This window comes from Eleginops maclovinus, chromosome 22 (assembly GCF_036324505.1).
Source record: "Eleginops maclovinus isolate JMC-PN-2008 ecotype Puerto Natales chromosome 22, JC_Emac_rtc_rv5, whole genome shotgun sequence".
Classification (NCBI taxonomy): domain Eukaryota; kingdom Metazoa; phylum Chordata; class Actinopteri; order Perciformes; family Eleginopidae; genus Eleginops; species Eleginops maclovinus.
Window position 1 is genome coordinate 9,736,624 of NC_086370.1, and position 22,718 is coordinate 9,759,341.

The following is a 22,718-nucleotide window of genomic DNA, read 5'->3' on the forward strand; positions in this document are numbered from 1 at the left end:
TAGCAGCTTCTGCTTGCTGTATATCTATGGAAGATACACACTGGATAACTTTGATACATACGAAAAACTTAGAGGCTCAGTGATTCCAGGGCTACTGTTGTTCTGCACTTATAAAAAGTCTCTTTTTCCATAAGTTTTCCAAGTGGATTTAGGGACAAATCTTCGCATTGACATGAGGTAACAATATTTGGAAGTGTTAATCACTGTGCTTTTTAAATCGGTGTATTTTTTCAGTGTGTTCTGATTTAATTAGTTAAGAATACTAAAGAGTTGCGATTTTGACACTAATAAGATGCAGAAAAAAAATCATCAAAAAAACAGCCACTTTACGTTGTCTTCATTTTCTTTATTTTATTAAAAATTGCAAAAAAAAATATTGATCAATTATGAACATTATAAGCGAAAGACTTTTAATATGCGTATGTACAAACAGGACATAACGGGAAGAAAATCATAAATACTCTGTCAACAAAACTGAGAAATGCCTGCAAAGTTAGAAGCAACCACACTGTTAAAAAACAAAAGTGAGGAGACAAATTCCAGAGATCACCTATAGAAAGATATACAATCTCCTTGTTCCTCACTTCTCACACAAGTCCTTGTTCTGTGTTGTTGATATTTTTGCCTTTCACATGAGCCTCAATTCAACTAACACTAATACCAACAGCAATATCAGCACCATATTCTTTGAGAGGAACTTTAACGATGTCCCCACTATCTAATCTCTCCTATTAGGAAGATTAAAATGCACCAATTCTAAGAAAGTGAATCCTCTTTACAGAGAATGGTAAAAAAAAATTTTTTAAAAGCACCATATTATGAAGTTTATGAAGTATGTTAAGCCATAAGAGGAAGTGCTCTGCAAGCTTTAAGTCTACATTTCTCTGCAAGCACCATGTCCTAGTAAGTTGGCTTAATGTTTGTGTATATTTGTGTACCAGTTTCTAATAATGCTCCTTCTTATAAACATGCTGTAGGTTGTACTGGAGGAATTTCAATTTTAGGTTTCCATAATATTTTCTGTCTCCTTGCATTCTACATGCTTTAACAAGCTTGTAGTTACAAACACTGGAAAAGTTGCTAATTAATTAATGTTATGCTAGATGCTCCGCAGCTCTTTTCCAGAAGAGCAGTACGGTGGCCAACAGGTGCAAACGCGCTAAGCTCTTACCTAAGAAGAAACACACTGCACTTTCAAAAAACGACGCAAACATAAAAACACAAATGTTCCAAAACACATGCAAAGGAACACACTTTTTAAAAACATGACAACATATGCGCAGGGTTTAGAAAATATTCACCATGTTGATGAAACATAGGTAGGGTTTGCTTAAAGCAACAAAACGCTGCAATTGAAAAGCAATCCAAAACAAACACGGAAATGAACACTAAAAAGTGATGCATACAGCTGGGACAGGAGCGCTTGTTGATGTTTGGCTAGGTTAGCTACGTAGCTAGCAAGCAATAATAACGAAAAGAATCATGCACTTACAGTGTAAAGATAAGGCAATAAAAACATACATTTTAGTAAGCTTCCAGTAACAGTGCATCGTTTTTGAAACTGCAGCGTGTTTCTTCAAATAGAAATATTTTGTTATGCCTTTCGGCCACCGTATAACCGAGGTGAAACTATGCATTGGAGAGGTGTACACAAGAACTATAGATACAATATTGTGCCAGAGGAAGATAAACACCAGTGGCTCTATGGGGATATTACATAACCCAAAATGTTTTCTGATTAGTTCCTTCTAATTGATCTATGAAGCATTAAATGATGATCTACCTCGGTCAGGTTTTAGTTGTTTGTGTGTTGCTTAGTTTATCTGTTAGCAAGATTACGGAAAGACTACTGGCTATATATTTATGAAACTAAAATAGAAGGTAGAATGGCCTTGTAGCCGATCTTCAAGTGCCATTCTTGGTAAACCCCCTAGTTACAACTTAGAAACCATTTATAAAGGATTACTTTTTAGTTTGTTGATAAAATAATAGGAGTACTCTGGTCTCTTTATAAGACCAACAGAGAACAAATGGCACCTCAGTGTACATTCACTGTGAATGTAAACCCTTTACCATTAGCACCATCTGTATATTTGGGAACGAATGCTAATTCATTTTGAGTGCTGTTTTGTCCACAATCCTCACATACATTTCAAAACACCTCCCTGTTTAAATATTGGGGGTGCTGCAGCACCACCATCTGGGCAACAGTGAGTAAATGTACTATCAGTGTTCTGTTAAGACAGCCCAGGATCAAGATGTCTGTCTGTACTCATCCTCCCCTCCACCCGTGCATCCTCAGTTCCTAGGCTGGGAGTTGAACTCCTGGCAGATGTTGTGGATGATCTTGGGTACAAATTTGTAGAGGTTGTCAAACTCGTCCACAAAGAAGGAGTGTTCTTTGTCGGGGTCTGTGGCGATGTACTCCAGCTCATCGTGGGCTGCCCAGGCAATGCCAATTGAATAGGCAATCACACCTAGATTACGGGGAGGGACAGCAGATTAAACACAGGCCTCACATGTGTCTGTCACATCAAACACACACTGTATGACACCTCACTGTGGAGTGACACACCACAGGATGGTGAGTTTTGGATGATTACATTGTTTATACTGGGTGGAATTTCCTCCAAAGTGTAACCGGCCAACTCCAAACACTTGGCAACTCACACCAAAACAATTGAAATATAAAAATAGAATCACAAGTTTGAGAAAAAACATTTATTTTGGGTAAAATATCCCTTTAATGGGGAAAAGATCTGATTTAATTATTCTAATCATGCTTTTAAATTTTTGTTTAGTGAACTTTAAAAATGTTTAATAGATGGAAGGACATAAACACTTCATGACCTGACCTTATCTGCCAAAAAAACATCATTCTTTTTCAGATTGTATTTTGGTTGACCTCTCACCTTGGCGATGGACAGCAAGTGAGGGCGCCCTGACGTCATCGTAGGAGCGCCCATCTGTAATCACAATCATGATCTTGCGTTTGTTGGGTTTGGATTTGCTGAAGAGCTGCTCTGCAGCGTAGGTGATGGCAGCACCGGTGCTGGTCCCGCCGCTCCAGTAGTTGACACGTTTGATGGCGTTCAGCAGCTCGGCCTTGTTGTTGTACTGGCCAAAGCCAAACTCCAGCCTCTGCTCGTATGTGTACTGCACAGCCCCGACCCGCGTGTCGGTATCAGAGATCTCAAACTCCCGCGTGATGTTGGCCACAAACTGAAGCACCGTGCGGAAGTTGCCAGTTCCAACGCTGCTGGAGCCGTCAATCACAAAGGCAATGTCGTTGGCATTGAGGCAAGTTTTACTGCACAACAGGCGATCTGTGTCACACACTCTCTTCACCAGGGGCTGCACAGCCTTCCTCAAAGCAAACCAACTGGACACAGGCAGGGAGTAGAAGCCATTTGTCCGACACACAGCCTGTTGGATGAAAGACACACTTTGTTGTTAAAGAGGAACATGTTTACATTCCTACATTTTGAAAAAACCCTTTATGTTTCTCATAATGGCTGTCTGAATAGACCTGTACTCATCCTCTGTCTGAGATGCTCTGTTTTAGCACGTTTCCCTTTAAGCCTACCTCCCGAAAACATATGGGAAAAATATGACATACCTTTACACAGGTAGTTCTCAGGTTTGGGTGGAACTAATCAGAGATTTTGTAGATGTAATGAATCAAGTTGAGCCAAATCTGATTGACTATAAAGCACTGACACACCTGTATGAAAATACTCCACCTTGTCAACAAAGTTGGTCTCAACCAGGTTTTGTTTCTCATTGTCATCTGCCCCCTCGATGGTGACAAAAAATATGTTGATGCCGGACTCCCGAGCGAGCCGAGACGCCTCCTCCACCTTGTCTGTGGGCCAGCCATCCACCAGCACCACAGCCACATTAGGAGCCCCTCCACGGTTTCCGTTGGCATCGCTGAAGAAGTGCTTGTTGATGTAGGAGAGGGCCTTTCCTGTTGGTGCACCAGGGGGCAGCAGGGACACGTTAAATCATGAAACTGTCTTTACAGTCTGTTTAAAATAAAGGAATGTATTTTGGAGAAGACAAGCTAAAGAGGTACAAAAAAACCGAATAGATTACAGAGTATGTAAGTAAACTAAATTGACAATTGAAAAATAAATATTGTGCTGATTATTTCAAAGTGCTTATTATGTAGATTTAGTGGACTGAGATTTTTCTGAAGATCTAGTTCTCTCCTAACCGATATGGGCAGAATCTGCTGCATGCCACATAAAAACTTAACATAGTATATTTTGTAAAGTTGCATTGCTTTAATGGTATACCATCACAAAAATAGTGATATCCTATCATTTAGTCTCGGTAGTCTAAATGATGGCAAAACAGGAGAGGCTCTGTTGGAAAGAAGCTTTCACAACCACTCGCACTGTTGTATGATTAGAGAGGACTTCTGGGCGAACACAAACAACACTTTTTGTACGTGAAGCAAAATTTAGCAAGTCATAAAGACACATGTGGCCTTGGATGCATGCTGACGCACTAACCAGGCAGAAAAACAGCACGTTTCCTCTAAAAGCTGACCCCTATGGGCTGGTAAAACCAACTGCTTTCTGGTCAGAGCGGGTGGGGAAAACACGACTTACAGGAAGAAGGACTATAATTTACCAAGCAGTGTCTTGCAGCGGATTTAGATTTAATTCTATCCTAGCATGTGAAAATGTACCTTGCTTGTAAGCCATGCGATAATTGAGCCTCTTTTCACTTTCACACTTTTGTTTATAGGCATTTACTGTATCTCGCAGCCGGCAGCGGGTCGCTCACCTACATTGGAGAGGCCTCCCTTCTGTGCAATCTTTTCTATGGCAGACTTCACCTCTCTGGAGTTGGAGTAAGACTTCAGACTGATCTCTGTCACAGGGTCATCACTTTAGACCAAAAAAAAACAAGCATTAGCAAAACGTTTTCTTAACTAAAATTGGCCAATTGCATCACAACAGGAACAGCGAGGTTACCCATATTGGATGAGGCCCATCATGGGTCCAGCCACACCAACGTTGATGGTCTGAGCCACCTCAGATAGGAAGTCCTTCTGGATCTTGAAGCGCCTCTTCCCAATACTCCAGCTCCCATCCATTAGGAAGACCAGGTCCACCTTACAATCTACAAAAATAGTAAACATTTCAGGGTTACAGCATATTCAATGTGGTGTTTGGTAACATTTCCTTTTAGTTAAATGTTCGACATTAGAGCAATACTAGCAAAGCAGTCAATGTGACAGACACTAAAGGCACCTTGTGACATTTTTGACCACTGTAGAGCAATTCTTTAATAAAGCTTTAATGAAGTTTGAGGTACATACCTGGATCTCCTTGTGACACAGGCTCAGGTGCTCTAGGAACAGGTTCCTGCTCCCTCACGTTAAAGCCTGAAAATCCACACATTTTAGAAGCAATGTATAAATATGTGTAATACAAAGCTTTTGCAGAATAAGAATGAAGGTTGGTTTGTTGCATTTTCATTGAATTGACAAAAATTGCAGTCATTCTCTTTTGAGAGAACCCAAATGTTATCCGGTATGTGGTGGCAAGAATTATGCCAAACAGGAACTGGCTTTATCCTCAAGCAACCGTGCCATTGACTCCAAATCCTTTCAATTACAGGCTGAGCAGAAACCTATATTTCCTTGGATAGCCTCGGTTTGGTTTGTACTTACAGTCTAAACTGAGTATTTACTGGCAAGAGGACTCTGTTGGGGGAATAGTGCAAGCTATCTCACCTGATTCATACGGATTAGCATCAGGTTTCCAGGCATCCACTGGCTCCACTGCACAGATGATATCATACAAGCTCAGCATTAACACTCTACCACAAAAACACTCACCATGATAGCTAACAAAAAAGGGTGATTTCTTTCCCATGAAATGGAAAATATTGAATTAGTTTGAACCTCTACTCATTATCAGAAGGCTATAGCAGCAGCAGTTAGGAATTTTTAGTCATGCTGTATAGATGCAACATGAGTTATACATTTTTCCCTGGATACAAACAGCTGTTTTGATGCCACATTAACCAATGCTCACCTCTAGTATGGGTTGTATCTAATGGTACTTTACGGTTGCCATCTGAGTCTGGGATGCGAGGTACTAAAAGTAAAGACATGTTAGTGATGGCAGACTGTTAACAAACACATGTAAACACACCAAAGTGTTACAGCCTGCGCCTATCAGCTCCGTGTTTCATTTGGTTGGATTGTGGTGCCACTCAGTTTTCCAAAACCATGTCCCTTCTACTTACTTAGATTTGGACCTCTGCTATGTCATCAAACGATGGAACCATGGCCTATAATCTGAAAGTGAGGGCTTTCTGCTTGCCTTCTTGTCTCTTGTCAAAAGGCCATATTGTTTCATGTTTTGTAGTGTTAAGACTGTGACTAAAATCAAATGTGCTTACCTTTCTAAGAACTTAAAGGAATTGTTTTGCATTTTGCATTACATAATTCACTTTCTTGCTCCTGTGAGTGTAAGATGAGTCAGAAATGCAATAACAGAAGACATTTTATCCAAACACTAAATGGAACAAGAAAGAAATTTACTGAAGTCATTAGAAGCAAGTGAGAGAAAAACAATCTGGTGATCCATTTTCATCACCATGTCAATTATTTCCGCCTGTGTTTATGACTTAAGATCGGGTAAAAACAATCTGTGTAACAGGTGGGGCTGGGAGTGTTGCCGCACATGTTAATACACATATGTATATTGGCCATTATAGCTCCACTGTGGCCAACATAAGTATTACAACAACACACACTTTAAAACTGATCCAGATCAACCAAATAAATCTGGTTTTACCCCCTACTTATTTTCCGATGGAAGATGAATTATAGAAATGACGAAGTTTATTCTAAAAAAACCTTTTTTTCCCCCATGTTTTCAAATCATAAACAGGAGAGAAGACAATTTAGATCTGACTGATAAAATGGATCACCAGAATATTTGTTTTTCTCTCATGACTTATGTAGAAGTCCTGAGAAATAAAATGGACATGAGACAGGGTCTTGGCCTGGAAATTGTGCCAGTAAGAGAACACATTCAAATAGCTCTTATATCTACAAAAATACAATCCAAACATACAGTATAAGCAATATAAAAACCTGAACCCGAAACTTGTTAGTTCCAAAAAAGAATAGAAAAACACTTACGGTACGGTCCAAAGTTATAAAACCAGCGTTCATATTCTGAGATATCAGGCCTGTGATCCCGAGCTAGAGGAGGATGTTGTGAAACCCGTTAGTATTCCCACCAAAAACTTCAGAGGGAAAAGCACACATTTCCATGGTTGAGATTGGTCACATATTTTCCCCAACCAATCCCATACCATTGAAAACATCGGCTTTGTGCAGAATTATCACTCACAGCGTCTCATTCTCACATGCACTGACAATAAACCTGCCCTATGATCTTCTTTTCCACACTTCACAGGAATCTCTCATATGGCAGGCAGATGGCATGTAAACACAATGTCCTGAGAGACACATTGCATGTACTTACAGCTGGAGCCAATTCAACACATACATGGTCAGCAGATACCTCCCCCTATCAGTCACACAAGCATGCCGTGTTTGCACATGCAACATAAACGGTTATAAGGTGTAGTGGCCTGCCACTGTGAAGGGGGTTCAGTACACACCAAACCGTCATGTTAGACTTGGTCTTACCTGTAATCTCAGGTGTATCCGTCTCACTCCATGTGTATCCTGAGTCTGGGGCTGCATAACTAACATCTGAATATACAGTAGAGAAGGTGGTGGCATCAGCAACTACAATGGTAACACTAATGATACACCAATTAGCCTCTGCTGCATTGTACTTAGTGTTTTTTAGCAAAAGTTAGTCTGGTAAACTGGGATGGTGAACATGGTTAACATTTGATCTGCATGTTAGCATTGTCATTGTAAAAGATGGATGTATTACAAGAAGAAAATTCTCTCTTTCTTAATACATTCATGTTGTGAACATGTTAGCATGCTGACGTAGCATTTAGCTACAGAACAGTCAGAGTTGCTAGCATGTTCAAAGGACAGGACAAGATTTTGGTAGCTTTGCTCGTTCTGGTTGCCCTATGTAGTCTGAGTAGTGTAACCCTATAACATTTGAGCAGGCTTTGGTAACATACATTTAAACAGTCTGTCTGGAAAGCAAAAGAGGTTAGACGCATTGGCCAAAATGCACAGAACCCATTGGCAATTGTCTGAATACAACTGACATTAAAGTAGCTCTACAATGGTTTATTGTTATTGATCAGTAGGCTGAGACAAAAGAGAGTCTTCCAAAATTGTTCTTGACTTTAATAGAGAACTTAATCAATCCCTTTTCAAAGGCCATATAGTTAGCACTCGATTAATAAATCAAAAGCTAAAGTTTATCTTAAATATTGCACCCATACCAGTCTTACTTTAGTCTGTTTAGACAAAAATAAAACATTTGTATAAGAATAAACAAATGAAATCGTAAAAAAAAAGGACAATCTATTTCGTTTTTGGTACCTGCTGGTCGTCGAGCTCCAGGGAACCAATCAGGACGAGGAAAGGAAGGAGGCGCCCAGTCCCTTCTGGGAAAAGCTGTGCAGATGAAGATTAGAAAGCTGTAGTCAGGACAAGCAGCAAGGAGGAGCATACTTGTGACCTCCACTAAACCTGCCACGTTATTAGTGGGGTATGCACAAGATGTTTTTCAATCTTGAGTCAGACACTAATCATTCAGTAGTCCCTCAGACAGACAGTGACTGAGCGGCTAAAGGATGATTTAGTGAAGACATACTCATCCTGTAGGAGAAACACAGGAAGCCCCATGTGTTTCTCCTTTTTCATTTGTTCTACCTGCTGCTCTTAGCATGACAATCTGTCCACAGACACAAACTAGTAACATGGCAAAAGCATCAGGGAATTTACTGACTCTAGCATGACCTGAGGTTAATCAAATGTGATCGAACACTAGAAGCCCTAACAGCTGAGCAAAACCAAAACAATGCATGCTTCTATCTAAACTGGCCGAGCTATGACACACACTTCAGTAAACCCCTCCCTGCGGTGGATGGGTAACTTACACAAACACACAGCCTGGGTTCTGAGGTTCCCATCCAATGGCAGCTAGAAAGAGCCCAGCGAAGCGTGGGAGTATTATTCTAAAGTTGGTGTCAAACTAGGGACAGTGTAGATAGTGGGGACGCAGAGATTAGCCTCATCTGTGGCTGGACCGTGGTGTTGTTTTTTCTAATGAAACAGGTGCTTTAAAAGGATTGATCATAGCCACTTCAGTGGTCACTGCGGTCAGAAGGTCAGAGCAGGATCAGGGATACTGACCCTGACCTGAGGTTGTTGCTCAGTCTGCAGAAGTGTTTGCAATATGCAATATCCCAGAAAGTCATTGAACATTTTAAATGACGCCCATGTTTATAATGCATTTTAAACATTCTTGTAATCTGTTTAATTCACTACTGTTATAAACAATATTCATAAAACTCATTGTTATTTCAGAAATGTTTGTGCAATTCACTTTAAGAATCCACTGTAATTCTTGCATAAAACTAGGATTACCATTGTGAGGCTGTGGGCCTCCAACAACCAGTGAGGTTGCACTTTACAGTCATGTCTGTCCAAAACATTTTTGTGAACTGCTCATAGTGTTTACAGTACATTGTTAGTTTTTAAACAAAAATGTGTTTTGTGAGGTCCCTTGGAATCTTGACTTTTCAACTCAGACTTTTTTCTGCCTTATATTCCTTCAGTCCACGTGGCCCTTTGTGCCAAATTTAAGGAAATTCTCTTTAGACGTTACTGAGATATCGCGTTCATTAGAATCTGACGGAGTGATACCCCTAAAACACATCACTGTGTGGAGGCATAAAAATGTCAATGAGGTAACAGCAATAATACTTGACCTTACAAGTAATTATAACATGTTTCATCATTTGTATTGACTTTTGTTATAAAGCATTATAAAAATGTACTTTTTACAAGAATTATGTAGCGCTGTGATTATAATGCATCGTGGGTATTTTTATAATGTTTTATAATGCGAGGCTTAACTGCGTCACAATGTATCCAGAAAGCTAAGCAATAAATGCAAACATCTGTTTAGGGCTGCCGGTTGGCAAATCGACCTGGGAGTAAACTGTTCAACTCATAAACTCCAAAGCCGGCAAACATCCACCCTGCTGTAGTGTCCTTGAGAAAGACTCTGAATCACTGCTGGCTCCAGGGGTGCTGTGTAGCTGATCCTTACCTCTGACTTATGACTTATGACCTTGAGCTTAAAGAATTTCCCTAAGGGGTTCAATAAAGTATCACCTTATTATCCACAAGCTACCAATCTGAATAGCTGCTCTGTGCACCGGTCAGATACTCTCTCTCAGCATAAACAGGTTGCTCAGACAATGATGCCCCAGCTTAAAACAGCTCACACTGCATTTTAGGAATCATATCATACAATCAAGCATCATTTAAATGGATATAGCACTGTCTAATTTGAGGGATCTATGGTTACATTCCACAGAAGCCAAACAGAAGAGCATTCTTCAGGGAGCCAAACCAAGCCTGGTTTGACCGTCTAGAGCTTTCTATTCCTGACTCCTGGAGAGAGGATCCAGATCCTGCAGCACTGTGGATCCGTTAATACTTCTCTCTGGGAGAGGCACCAGGCCACTGGATGCTGTTGCATTTATTTCTCTCTTCCTCTCTGCAGGCTTTAACAAGCCAAGGGAAAAGGCCATTCCAGATGGGATCTGTCATAAGATGTTATAGCGGTACTGACAGAGCGCCATTCTCATTGTCGTTTTATTGAAGCATTAGCTGCTGTCTCAGGACAGTGATAAAACAACGCTGAACATCTCTGAGTTGTGTGACATACGACCTGACTTGTGTCTCTTTGTGGTCTTGTTTAGTACCTTCCTGTTTTCTGCATGTCTCTTGCAGTGATACTTTGCAACGTGGTCCACAGGACCTGTCCCTGGTAGTCCCGCTCAGAAAGCCGTCCATGGGTCCCGCATTGAACCACAGCATCCCATAGAGGGAAAACATTAGAGCTGCTTTATGGAATATTTTATCTGTGGTTTTGTTGTTCTAGATGTTTCCCTGTTTGATCGAAGCTGTTTGCTTCTGCGTCTGGAGAGACTTACCCGGGTTTGACTGGCTCATGGTTGGAGTCCGCTCGGGTGTAGCCGGCTGAACCCTGTTAAAAGCTGTTTGTAGCAATGAGAAACAGGCAGATAAAAGAAGAAAAGGAGGGAAAAGGGGGGCAGAAAAGAGCTTCAGTTTGGGTGGCTCCATCCACAAATGCAGCCCAGCTGTTTCGCTTCGAGTGAAGGCATTTTCTCGCAGCATGATATCAAAAACAAAAGGATATATGCTGGGTGCATTTACAGGCCTTCATTTGCCTCTTTTCATCTTGGAAAATGAAAACACGTATAAGAGGATGTACCCGATGACAGAGAACAGCAGTTATCGTAAAAGGAATGTTAGCTGAGATGCTTGATGGAGTGGATTAGTGTTGACCCCAGGGTGAAGATCACAGGGGCTTATGGGTGTGGATATGAGGGTCAGACTTACAGCGGCCCAAGACTCCTGGATTCTTGTTCGCACAAAGACATCTATCCCCTGTGCTGCCCTTGGCCCACATTCCCACCGTGTCTTGGTACTTTGAATGTGTGTGTGTGTGTGTGTGTGTGTGTGTGTGTGTGTGTGTGTGTGTGTGTGTGTGTGTGTGTGTGTGTGTGTGTGTGTGTGTGTGTGTGAGTGTGTGTGTGTGTGTGAAGAGGCAGACCTGGTGCAACTGGAGAGGATGGTGGTCTCCTGATAGCTGAACCTGCTTCTGGTCTGCGCAGACCTGGGGCCAAGAGACAACTGTGTTACGGGACAACATGAAATCACATTCATATTTTTCTATGTGCATTGGTTGTGAACATGGTAAACACAAACAATGTTGACTTTGAAAAAAAACAGAACAGGGTGATGCTTTACATTAAGTTCCATGAAATGAGGTTATTATGCCTTGTAACATTATCCTTATGACATATCATTACAAACACATGTATTGACTTAGTAAACATTGTGCTTTAGTGTTTTAGTTGTGCAGCTGCAAAAAGCACAGTGGAATAAGTGCATGGTTAACTGCTAATAACGTGTGTTTGTATTGCTATTATTAACTATTATATGAAACTTATATTTAATTGCATTATTGTTCTTAAGCTGTCTTTAGGTGTTTAGCATTTAATTGAACAACAAAGATAATGCTTTTTAACATTCTTAAAATATAATCTTAGCATCTTTTACAGACTCTTGAGGGCTGTATTACCCTTATTACAAGAACCTTAATATAATTAGAAGGGAAGTCGGGCTTGTCTGAACATCTGGTCCAGCTCATTGTTAGAAGCAGCTGTTTACATACAGAACAGAGATGCCATGCACAGTTTACAGATATCAGCACAAAGAAAACATAGAGCAAAGAGACAGTGGAGGAGTAGAGTGGAGACAATCCCTGGTGAAGGTAGAATTAAAAAGACACATGATGATGATTATTAAAGTTGGTTTTACCTGCACTGGTACGTTGTGGGAATCTATTGGGATAGGCAGCTCCTCTGAATACTTTGGAGAAATGCCACGGTTTAGTTAAAGTGTTACATGTGATGTAAAGGACTTTCCAAGAGCTGCAGTATAAGTGAGTATCAACATACCTTGACTGGGAATCTTTCCTTGACCATTCTGTGACTGTCCTATCCCAGTGATGAGCATGGGCGAATTTGACAAAACAATTGTAATGTAAATACAACACAGTTTTGGATTAAGCATTAACTTATCACCCATGCCTTACTGTTTGAACTGTTATGGCTTAAAAGTAAACTGAAATTCACGTCTTTGGACATACAGTATGTATGCAAGGTTGTGAATCACAATTATGTTGGCCAGAAAACTTGTAATTTTCATATCATCCCAAGCCTAGTACACACTATTCCCAGATGACTACATGCTTCATGATATAACACATAATTCAGCATGCATCCCAGTGTAAACAAACTCCCCTTACAACACCTCATGCTACCAATAACAATAAACAAGTGTTGACCCTTCCTTGCTTTGCTCCACTTACTTGAACCTGCGGTTGCCACAGAGGCAAGGTATGGGTGACTGCTGCCTGGATGGAACAAAGACAAATGGGGTCCCAATAATGGAGAGGAGAGAGATAATGTTACAGAAAATGAAGGAGAAAGAGACGGTCGGGAGGTTGTCTGGCACAACGCCCATCTAATTTACACACATACCTTAAGATATTGTCTGCTCGTTGTAGCCGCATTTCTATCCAAAACAGGGCAGGTGACTCACAGTGATTACTGTCTGATAATGTTTGTATTTAATAATAGCGATGAAGGGTCCATTGATCAAGTGTACAGTGAAGTCAGTCAAGCAACGGCGCTGCAGCGTGCTACTTTTACAGACCCGCTGCAATTTGTCATGATTGCAGTTGTGACTTGTAATTACCGGCAGCAATCATTTGTCTTCATCATTCACTTTTACACAAATGAATGCTTGTTCTGGCAAACAAGCATTTCTAGCTACAAGCAGCTAATGTTAGGGAGACGTCAGCTAGGCGGGGCACTGCTGCAGTGGATCGTCTGTGCGGACCGGTATTATTGGATCATTAACAGCATCCTGCATCCAAGTAAATACACAGTCCTGCACATAGCATACATGGATCCAGTGATTTAGGTGAAAGAATAGCTTTTTGTACTGTATGTATGCAACAAAAAGCTTTAAAGCAATGATGTAAGGGCATTTAAATCACCTGCATCTCTGACTTTATGGACAGCAGCCCGAGGCTTGGTAGTAGTGGGTGGTGGAGGCGTAGTTGTGGGAGCCAGAGTAGTGGTGGTGGTGGTGGTGGTGGTGGTGGGTTCAGGTGTTGTAGTTGTTGTGGGTTCAGGTGCTGTTTTTGTAGGAAGCACTGTGGTAACAGCAGGGGATTTGGCCTCTTTTTGACCTGAAAGGAGAGCATAGATTATGAAGGCTGTCGTGTACAACACAGATGGAAAGGGAGAAAGAACGTCTACAGTAAAAACTATGTTGTAAAGCATTCTTGACATTTTTCAACGGACTCCAACTCCTCATTCAGCCAAAGCGAAGTTCAACATGTCAGACTCGGAAGCAGGGATGTCTGCGTCGTAAACTGTTGTCTCTAGAAGGCAATAATTTCAAATCTAAGAAATGTCCGTGTTTCAAAATCAGGCCAAAACTGGTGTAAATGTTAAATATTTTAAATCTCGTTTAACGTTTAACACTTTATTTTAACAGCATTTTAGTGAACGAAAATGCTGTTATAATAGCGGGTAATCTAAATCTAATCATGAAACCCTCCCACATTTTAACGATATTTCTCTTAGTTTTAACAAACAGGTCTAGACATATTTTCAACCAGAAGCTAAATCGTTGCATGACGGACATTGTGCCATCTTTGGACTTTACACAGACTGTTCACATGCATGCAACCAAAGCCAGCTCATACTTTATTGGTCAGTAGGCCTACGACTCAGATTTTAAAGGTTTCCGATACTGTAATCTTGCTTTTAGAGATTTACCTTATGCTATTCAAAAGCACAAAGTAAAAATAACCCTCCTCTCACTTGTTTTCACGTAGGTTGGTCTTGAGGGGACGTAGTCCAGAGTAGATGGGTAGATCACTCCTTTCTTGGGCTTCCCAACTGAAAGACAATAAAATCAGCTGTGGGTTTCACTGGAAAGGAAATGTGTTTAACACTGTTTGCTTCACCAATAATACCTGAGACAACGAACGACTCCCTCCACTTCGGTAGAGACAGAGAGCGCACCCCATGGGAGTTGCTGCCCTTGTATTGGTTCTGCCCGGCCATCTTCCTCACTATCACCTTTCCTCCTGTGTTAGGTAGGACGCCACTGTAGACACCAAATTGATCATCGGATGCAACAAAAACAATAAAGGAATCTTTATTACTTCACTGTAACAAATCTGCTGTTAACCTGTGGATGGCTGCATTGCAGATGCTGGAGATGGAGGCGAACACGCCAGTCCCATAGACTTGCTGCTTTGTCTCCTTACAGTGTGCAGGGCATTTGGCTATGAACTCTGGGAGATTGATCTTTCCTGCTCTTACATCACACTCAATGTCTGGAACAACTGTGGAGGAAAGAAGTAGATGAACAGGTTGAGGAAATACTATTAGATGGGTCATCATTCTTGAGGTAACCTATAAAGATTGTTTTTACAAAAGCTAAATAAGATGTATAAAAATTGGTCAATTAATTGATTATCACATTGCTGGAAACATATCTGAAACTGTTGATAATCAAATACTTTCAGATGGCTGCTATATTGCTAAACTGTTACTGGATGTGTTGTAAATTGTGTCATTTCTAGTTTTATCAATAATATTTTTATGCACGCTTCTTGGTTGATATTAAGCTATCTTGGACTCTTTAGTAATTCTTCAAGAAAAAATATGAACCAGTTAGTAAAAGTAATTCAGGAAAATAAATGTATTTAATTTGCAAATTTAGAGAAAATGTAGAGCGGTCAAACTACAAGAGAAAAATTTGCAGATTTTTAAAATTTTTAATCTTTCAACCATTCACTTTGTTCATCATTCATCTGTAAGTCAATGAAGTTGTCATTTGAAGAAAAAAAACAAGCACATTTGATCCCTTTAGGAATAGATTAAGATATGCAACTTTTTAAGTGAATATATAGAGACAGCAGTGGAGACAATAACACTGGAACTAACAGAGATTACAGGCGTGCTTGTTGAGGATGTCTACCTTGCTTTGGCTTCTTGTTCTTTGATCCGTTAGGCTTGGCCCAGCAAGCACAGGACAGGAGGAGCGCTGTGGGTGAGGCAGAGGGAGTTTCACATAATAGCAGACAAAGTATCATAATCATCAGTGTGTTTGCTGAACACACACGAGAACTCTATGACAGAGGGGGCTGCTGTTTGATGATGTGAATGTGAGGGAAAACAAGGGAGTTTTTGGGGAAATATGAAACATTATAGTGGAGGATGATACATTCAAAACCAGCTGTACTCCTGTAGAGAGAGAGCCAGGATGCTTACCGAGGCAGATGCCAGTGAGGGATGCTCTGATCATGATGGGTGGTGTGCCGGTTCAGCAGGTCTACCAGATGTCCTCTTCTAACCTCCCAACCTTGGAGAGAGAGGAGAAGCTGCAGAATTTCACTGTTAACCCCTCAAACTCATTTCCTGCTTTTTCACTAAAAGTCACTTTTGACACTTTGCTCTATACATGTCCGAATGTGAAAACGTTGTACTGTCAGCTGGAAACAAGACAGAGTAAACTTGTGCCACCGAGGTACACTTTCCAGAGATTTGTTGATATATAGCAGACAGACCTCTGACTGTAACTACCCACAGAGCTGAATGAGTCATCTAGTATCCATAAAGAATTGAAAACATTTATTGTAACTCACTTATGTCGCAACTTCTTCTTCAATCAATCAAATCAAATATGGATGTATTTTAGCAAGACCTCTTGCTCTAATTATCTGGGATACAAAAGGCTGAAAGTATTTGCCAGTCAGGAGCTCCACAGCAAACATCTGAGCTGAGACAAAGCAGTACGCAAGATCTCTATCTATGGAGTCAGACTCAATTAGAGAGCACACGCAGACACAATTTAATGTATAAGGAATGGAGAGCTGTGTCCAATCAGATGGCTTCTTTGTTTGACTCTAACAACCACATGAAGCTGGGTCCCAGTTTGGACTACAGTATATTTACAGCAGACACAGAAAATGTATGTCATTCCGAATCAAAAGGTAAAATAGAATTAGAAGGCAAAAGCAGGAGTTGGTATGTTGGAGTAATAATAGTGCTACAACAGAAAGTCTGAACAAAGACAGATGGTCAGAGAAAGTCTTACACTGGCTTGGACATTAACTATCATTAAAACACCAGGCCATGCTCCGCATCACGGTGGTGGGATGGAGCTCCCCTTGGGGAAGTGATGACTGACGCCTCGCTGGAATAAGAGGAATGCTGAACCTCCCATGAGGGTGGCGTCCTGTCTGTCACTGCCGCCACACACCGGCAGGTTCAATCTGATCAACTGGTGAACATGTAATCATACAGCGACCTGTGAAACAGGGTCAGGTGTGATGCAATTCAGACTGGTAGCAAAATAAAGTATTACTGCTGAAAAAATGCAATGTTAACATTCACTCTAGCAAAGTTATGCCTAAATAAATAAGGTGTTTTATTTTATTAAAGGCAAAAGGTAATGGGCTTCATTGATATTCTTATCCAAGATGATTGTATCACTTGAGTTCTGGGTTGTACATAGTATTCCCATATTTAATTCATCAAATAAAATCAGTCTATCACTCATTAAGCACAAAGTAGGCTTTGACAGAAGGCTAGAGCTAGCAAACAATTAGCTTAATTTGCAAGACTGGGAACTGCTTCTCTAAACCTTACTAAGAAACTTTATATCTAATTTACATTATCGCATGGCTAATCATCATGTAAAGCAATCTTATAGGATCTTACTAGCAGCATTTTCGGCATATGGCATGGGTCATTCCGCACCCTTTCTTTCTTTCTTTCTTCTTTCTTTCTAACCTTTATTTTATACTCGTAGGGCATTGAGGTTTCCCTAATTTTCGCTGACGAAGAATTTACATCAAGGGTCATGCACACAACAACAGGAATGACAGATGAATATGAGGAGAAAAAATATTTAAAAAAATTATAAATAAAAACAGTTGCAAATGCAGAGCAGAGATTAAACAGCAAATGTTTAAAAAACAGTAGCAGATGGGAATACCTCTAACCTTAGAGTTTGTTGCAGAGCGTTCCAAAGAAAAAGGCAGTTTTTCCAAGATCCGAACGTGCGCAAGGAACCCTAAGAGTGAGCCAATTGTTGGATCTGGTTTGATAGGAACCAAGATTCCAATGTAATAGGGAGGAGATATACAGAGGAAGTGTACCACTAATGGCTTTAAAAACAAACAAGTGCCAGTGGTAACTGTGCCTCAAAGAAAGAGAGGACCAGCCAACCTTACTATAGAGGATGCTGTGGTGTGTATTATAACCCTACTCTGCTTTTAGATGACATTCTGATATTTTTACACTAATCCTAACTAATCTCAGTCCTCATACTCAAACTTAACTAACACAACTCACTAAGCCAAGACGTAGTAGCCAATCATAAATAAAGTTTAGTGCATGCTTTTGCCATAAAAAACGTTAGGCAGGTCCAGACCGATAATATTTTAACATAGGCCAAAGATAAAGAGATAAAGATGAGAGAGACTTGAGCTGACCCTTGACTTGCTGCAAACTACAGGACCCAGGGAATTCACAATGTCTAGCCAAGAAATTCTGGCACGTAACCCCAATAATACCACAACATGTTGGGTTTACACTTTGTACACTTATACTAATACTAAGATTTATAACCTTTGGACGCAGCCAGGCTAGCTGTTGGGTGCTTTTTCTATTGTAACTGTAGCTGTAACCCAGCTTCATATGAGTCTCTTTATATTACTCTCGGCAAGAAAGACAATAAATTCATTTCCATAAATACTGAAAAATACTTTCAAAACTCAAGAGTTTATCACCAACTGTCTCCTGAATGCATTTAGTGCTGGATCTTCATTACATTGGTTTGAAGTAAACATGAGTGAGCAGTGTAATGAGGTAACATAACATATCATGTTAAGGTAAAAGGAATCCAGATGCGTTTGGCAGTGATAGGAATTTCCCTGATGCAGCTCTACATTTTTATCTGACATTCATGAGCACTGACATGATTTTTCCACAGGCAGATGGAACCCTGCTGCACAGTCAGGACTACAATTTGTCCTTGCGGGGAAAGATATCTGAGGCCGACAACAAGCTGGGACAGATATGCTTCATCTACAGTACAGGAGGCAGACCTGCAGCATGTTAGAGGTGAGTCAGCACCCTTAACTGGAAAATGAAAAATACAAAACTGGTTTGTCATACACCTGCACCGAAACCTAAAACCGTGAATACCATATTCCCCAATGAGCTGCTCCTTAAAAAGAACTTTTGTTCGGGTACTTGTTCCTTTGAAAAGTCCTTTGATCAGTGTAGGACAAAATGAAATGTGCAAAAAAAAAAAGACAATAATTGGAGACCTCTTAATGTGTGTTCTCAGTGTGTGCCTCTTTCTACAAACAGTGAAATGTGGGGCAAATGATATCCTATGTCACACACCGCAGGGAGTTTCCTGTACAGTAGATAATAAATCCTGGGGAAAGACACACACAAACTCTAAGACACATTCAACTAAAGGACATAACCTCGTAAAGGACGAGATCTGGGATAACTTATCACATGCTCAGAAAGCTTTGGAGGCCGCATGTGAGGGCTTTCCGAACACCACTCACCAACCCCATAAATCACCATATTGTGTCAGGGTTGTATATCTTGCATACACCTGCCCTAAACTTAAGATAAGGCATTGGTTAAGCACAGCTTCTGCAGACCTTTCACCAATCTGCTTCAGATTTTCTTTGTGCTAGGCGGGGACACAAATCAAAGAAACTATGAGAAGCCATCCAAAAAATAAGCAACGTAATTTTCCAAGCCACTGCAAGAGATGAAAGCTTCTGTCTAGGGGCCTCAGTCCCTTTCAAACCCAGGAGCTCAGACGGGTCACATATTTTGAGGAATTAAAGCCCAATTCAATGCAAAATAACATTCTACAATGTGTAAAAGCAGTCGCAGTGAAATGTCATTTCAGCTGCTTCAGGCACATAATGATGCAGGATGAAAATCACACCTGGCAGCTGTTTAAGAGGTATACAATGGCTATAATGCAAACAGGATGTACAGAAGCTGTCTGTGCCAACAAAAATGCCGGCACACAATGGTTTCTCAAAGCTTGGGCAGACCACACACATGTCTTAAAAGTGTTTTTGATAAGCACTGATAATGCACCTTTAAAGTGAACTTTAGGGCCATGCAGCTCAATGGCAAACACATGGACTGTGTTTAAATATGTCTCTGTTTCAGCAGCACCTCAGCCTGTGTTGGCCAGTCTGAATGCAACAACGGGGACTTGGGCTCATTTGAGTATCATGACCCGCCAACAACTTGGTTTCACAGTGTTTCTGAGTGATGGCATGAGACAGTATTTACACCTACTGTGAGGGAGTGTTAAATCCCAGCATTCCCAGGTGTCAAAAGTGTACTGTAAGCATATTAGGTGTGCCAAGTGTTGTAGCAACAAGCCAACTAAAGAACCATATGAGAGATCAGACACAGGGGAAAGCCAACATGTCTCTACAAAGTCATCTCTGTGGACTTTTGGGCTGCTGCTGGGACAGTATGTGTTTATTAAGCACAGAACAGGCTGAATTGCTTTAATTCTTGGCACAAGCTTGAGTGCAAGCCAGAGCCTGTCTGCTGCTGGACATGTTGTATAAAGACCACCTGTGCTTAATCAGACATGTCAAGAATCCAAAGAGAAATGTCAAGCATATTGTGCAAGAAATCTAAATAACGCACTCTTGGGGTTTGTTGATTATAAAACTTGTAAAATGAGTCATTTCAAAATAAAGGCTTGGGCCAGTCTGATGGAAATATAAATAATAGCCGGATCATTTTACACAGAACATATTTTATAGAAGGCTGTAGTATGAATGATCATGTCATGGCTGAATTCATTCAGCTAAAAAAAACCCACTTGAGTAAAGAGGAAGGGGTGTTTACAAAAAAAAGGTTTAAAAAATGAAGAAAAATAAACAGAGAGTAACAGGCGCTGACTTTAAGCACGCTTGGGCAGCCTGTCACACCCCACAAGCCCGGCTGAACAGAGTCATAAATTGTTAAAGAAAAAGTATAGAAAAACTAAATACGAAAAAATAAAGTGTGCTGTTCCATAGAATTCCTTACACACCTGATTATCAAAACATAAGATGTCATAAGACGCTATGAATATCAATTACCCACGATTACATTTTTAAATGGATAATTAATTCACGCGACGCAGCAGCACAAAATCCCCTGTCCATATGGAGCTCAATTGTAGCTTTCTGTTCAAAGTCCTCATCTCCGTAAAGCAATAAAGGTACACTTACCTGGGAAGATATAAGAAATAGTCCTGAAGGCGTAAAAAGAAAGTAAATCCCTTCGCAGTTTTCCTCTTACGCGTTCATTGAAAAAGCAAATTAGGACCAGCAGGCGTGTGAGCGAGCGCTGAACTGTTCCACCTGGACTTTTACTCCTGCATGATCGGAGAGCTCATTAAAAGTGGAGGACGGGACGGGGCCAGAGCTTCCCCTCTTTGCCCGTCCCACTTCAGGCACCCAGCTCTTCACCCAGGCAGAAGCAGATCAGTATCCCGGGGCCATCAGGAGAGGATGCAGAGATTGGCACTCCGCAGCACAGCGGTGCCAGCATCCTTTTGTTTGGTTGACTTGGTGTTCAAACAGAATAATCTACCACGTAGGCTAAATACAAAGTGTCAGCATGCCCAAGGAAAGAATTTGCTTAATTCGGCTGTAAGCTGCATAGTGGCTCTTATGTAAGGGAGGGAGAATCCGCTACTGATGTACTGTTCTGCAACAATCTTCTCAAATAAATAAAGTAAATGCAGGCTTTAAACTCTCACCAGAGTCATCACCCCTCCTCCAGCAAACAGCTAATTAACACCTGTTTGAGAAACAGACTCTCCAAGCTACTTTACTCTAGGGTTTGGGGCTTTGGTCTGCTGCTGTGGTCTATGGTACATGCAGGGAGATCTTGTTGCTTTATGCAGATTTGCACTAAGGCTGCAGCTAGTATGCATTATATGGATGGTTATGCAGAAGCTGATTGCCATTTTGATTTAAAGGTCTTAAGAGCTGTTGTTCAAAGAGCTCATTGTGCAAGTGATTATGGATTCGCAGAAACCACCTCAGGAACTTTTTAGAGATTAAAGCTTCGTGGCTCAAGTAGATAATTGCCCGTTGATGTTGATTGAAAAAAAGACCAGCTGCTATTTCAGGCTGACTCAATTTTGTTTCATCAGGGTATTTAATAAAAAAGCTTGCAGGCACACCACACCCATAAAGAAGTAGAGGTTGAGTTTTAGAAAAAGACACTGCATCCCCTGACATGATGATTGTGAAAGGCAAATGGAAAATTACATTTCTACAGGTGACAAAGTGTAGTATGGCGTCTATCAGGTCATGAGGATTATCTTGTGCCAGCTACAGGGAGTACAGTTCAATGTTTCCAGATGTTATCCTCCATCTGTTTCATTACATAACTGACTGGACTTTTTGTCAGGTGGAGAAACTTCGTTCAGGTAAATCAATTATATGTCCGGTTTAAACATTGCTGTTACCAATGTGGATTGAATCAATCTCAAGAAGGCCTGGCTACCAGCAGAGGGAAGATTCTGTGGTCACTGTAAGACAGGTGGAAATGTGAAATATATAATAATATTAGAATGGAAAATGTAAATAAAGATCATGTTCATTCCAAACAGAAACAAAAGATTGTATGAGATGGAAATGCAGTATATTTAGCTGCACAACATGGGACTGTATATGAAAAACGTACACACACACACACACACACACACATGCACGCACGCATACACACACACACACACACACACACACACACACACACACACACACACATACACATACACACACACACACACACACACACACACACACACACACACA

General features: G+C 40.7%; 1 protein-coding gene across 4 annotated transcripts; it reads right to left on the bottom strand.

Annotated features, from left to right (window-relative positions):
* Nucleotides 1-325: 325 nt before the first annotated feature.
* On the bottom strand, nt 326-21,389 carry vit (vitrin). Of its 4 annotated transcripts, none has more exons than XM_063875578.1 (23): nt 21,120-21,389; nt 16,105-16,195; nt 15,812-15,877; nt 15,017-15,173; nt 14,799-14,932; nt 14,644-14,721; nt 13,809-14,003; nt 13,116-13,160; nt 12,703-12,741; nt 12,563-12,613; nt 11,793-11,855; nt 11,149-11,211; nt 8,519-8,593; nt 7,691-7,756; nt 7,175-7,237; nt 6,057-6,119; nt 5,753-5,800; nt 5,336-5,401; nt 4,989-5,136; nt 4,798-4,901; nt 3,744-3,970; nt 2,913-3,426; nt 326-2,477 (listed from the first exon to the last, which is right to left on the bottom strand). In XM_063875578.1, exons 2-23 carry the CDS (start codon nt 16,136-16,138, stop codon nt 2,299-2,301), a joined length of 2,478 nt encoding a protein of 825 aa, XP_063731648.1. In that variant the 5' UTR covers nt 16,139-16,195; nt 21,120-21,389; the 3' UTR covers nt 326-2,298. The 4 variants fall into 4 exon arrangements, with proteins under 4 accessions (XP_063731648.1, XP_063731649.1, XP_063731651.1 ...); XM_063875579.1 differs by having other exon boundaries at nt 16,105-16,214; XM_063875581.1 differs by lacking the exon at nt 7,175-7,237.
* Nucleotides 21,390-22,718: the final 1,329 nt, after the last annotated feature.

What these genes read in the sequence shown, in the direction of transcription:
- vit (XM_063875578.1), bottom strand. Translation starts at nt 16,138, where the DNA reads ATGATCAGAGCATCCCTCACTGGCATCTGCCTCG. An exon ending in TGCAATGCAGCCATCCACAG is followed by an intron (nt 14,933 to 15,016) that starts GTTAACAGCAGA and finishes TGGTGTCTACAG; the next exon opens with TGGCGTCCTACCTAACACAG. An exon ending in TGCTAATCCGTATGAATCAG is followed by an intron (nt 5,402 to 5,752) that starts GTGAGATAGCTT and finishes GTGGATTTTCAG; the next exon opens with GCTTTAACGTGAGGGAGCAG.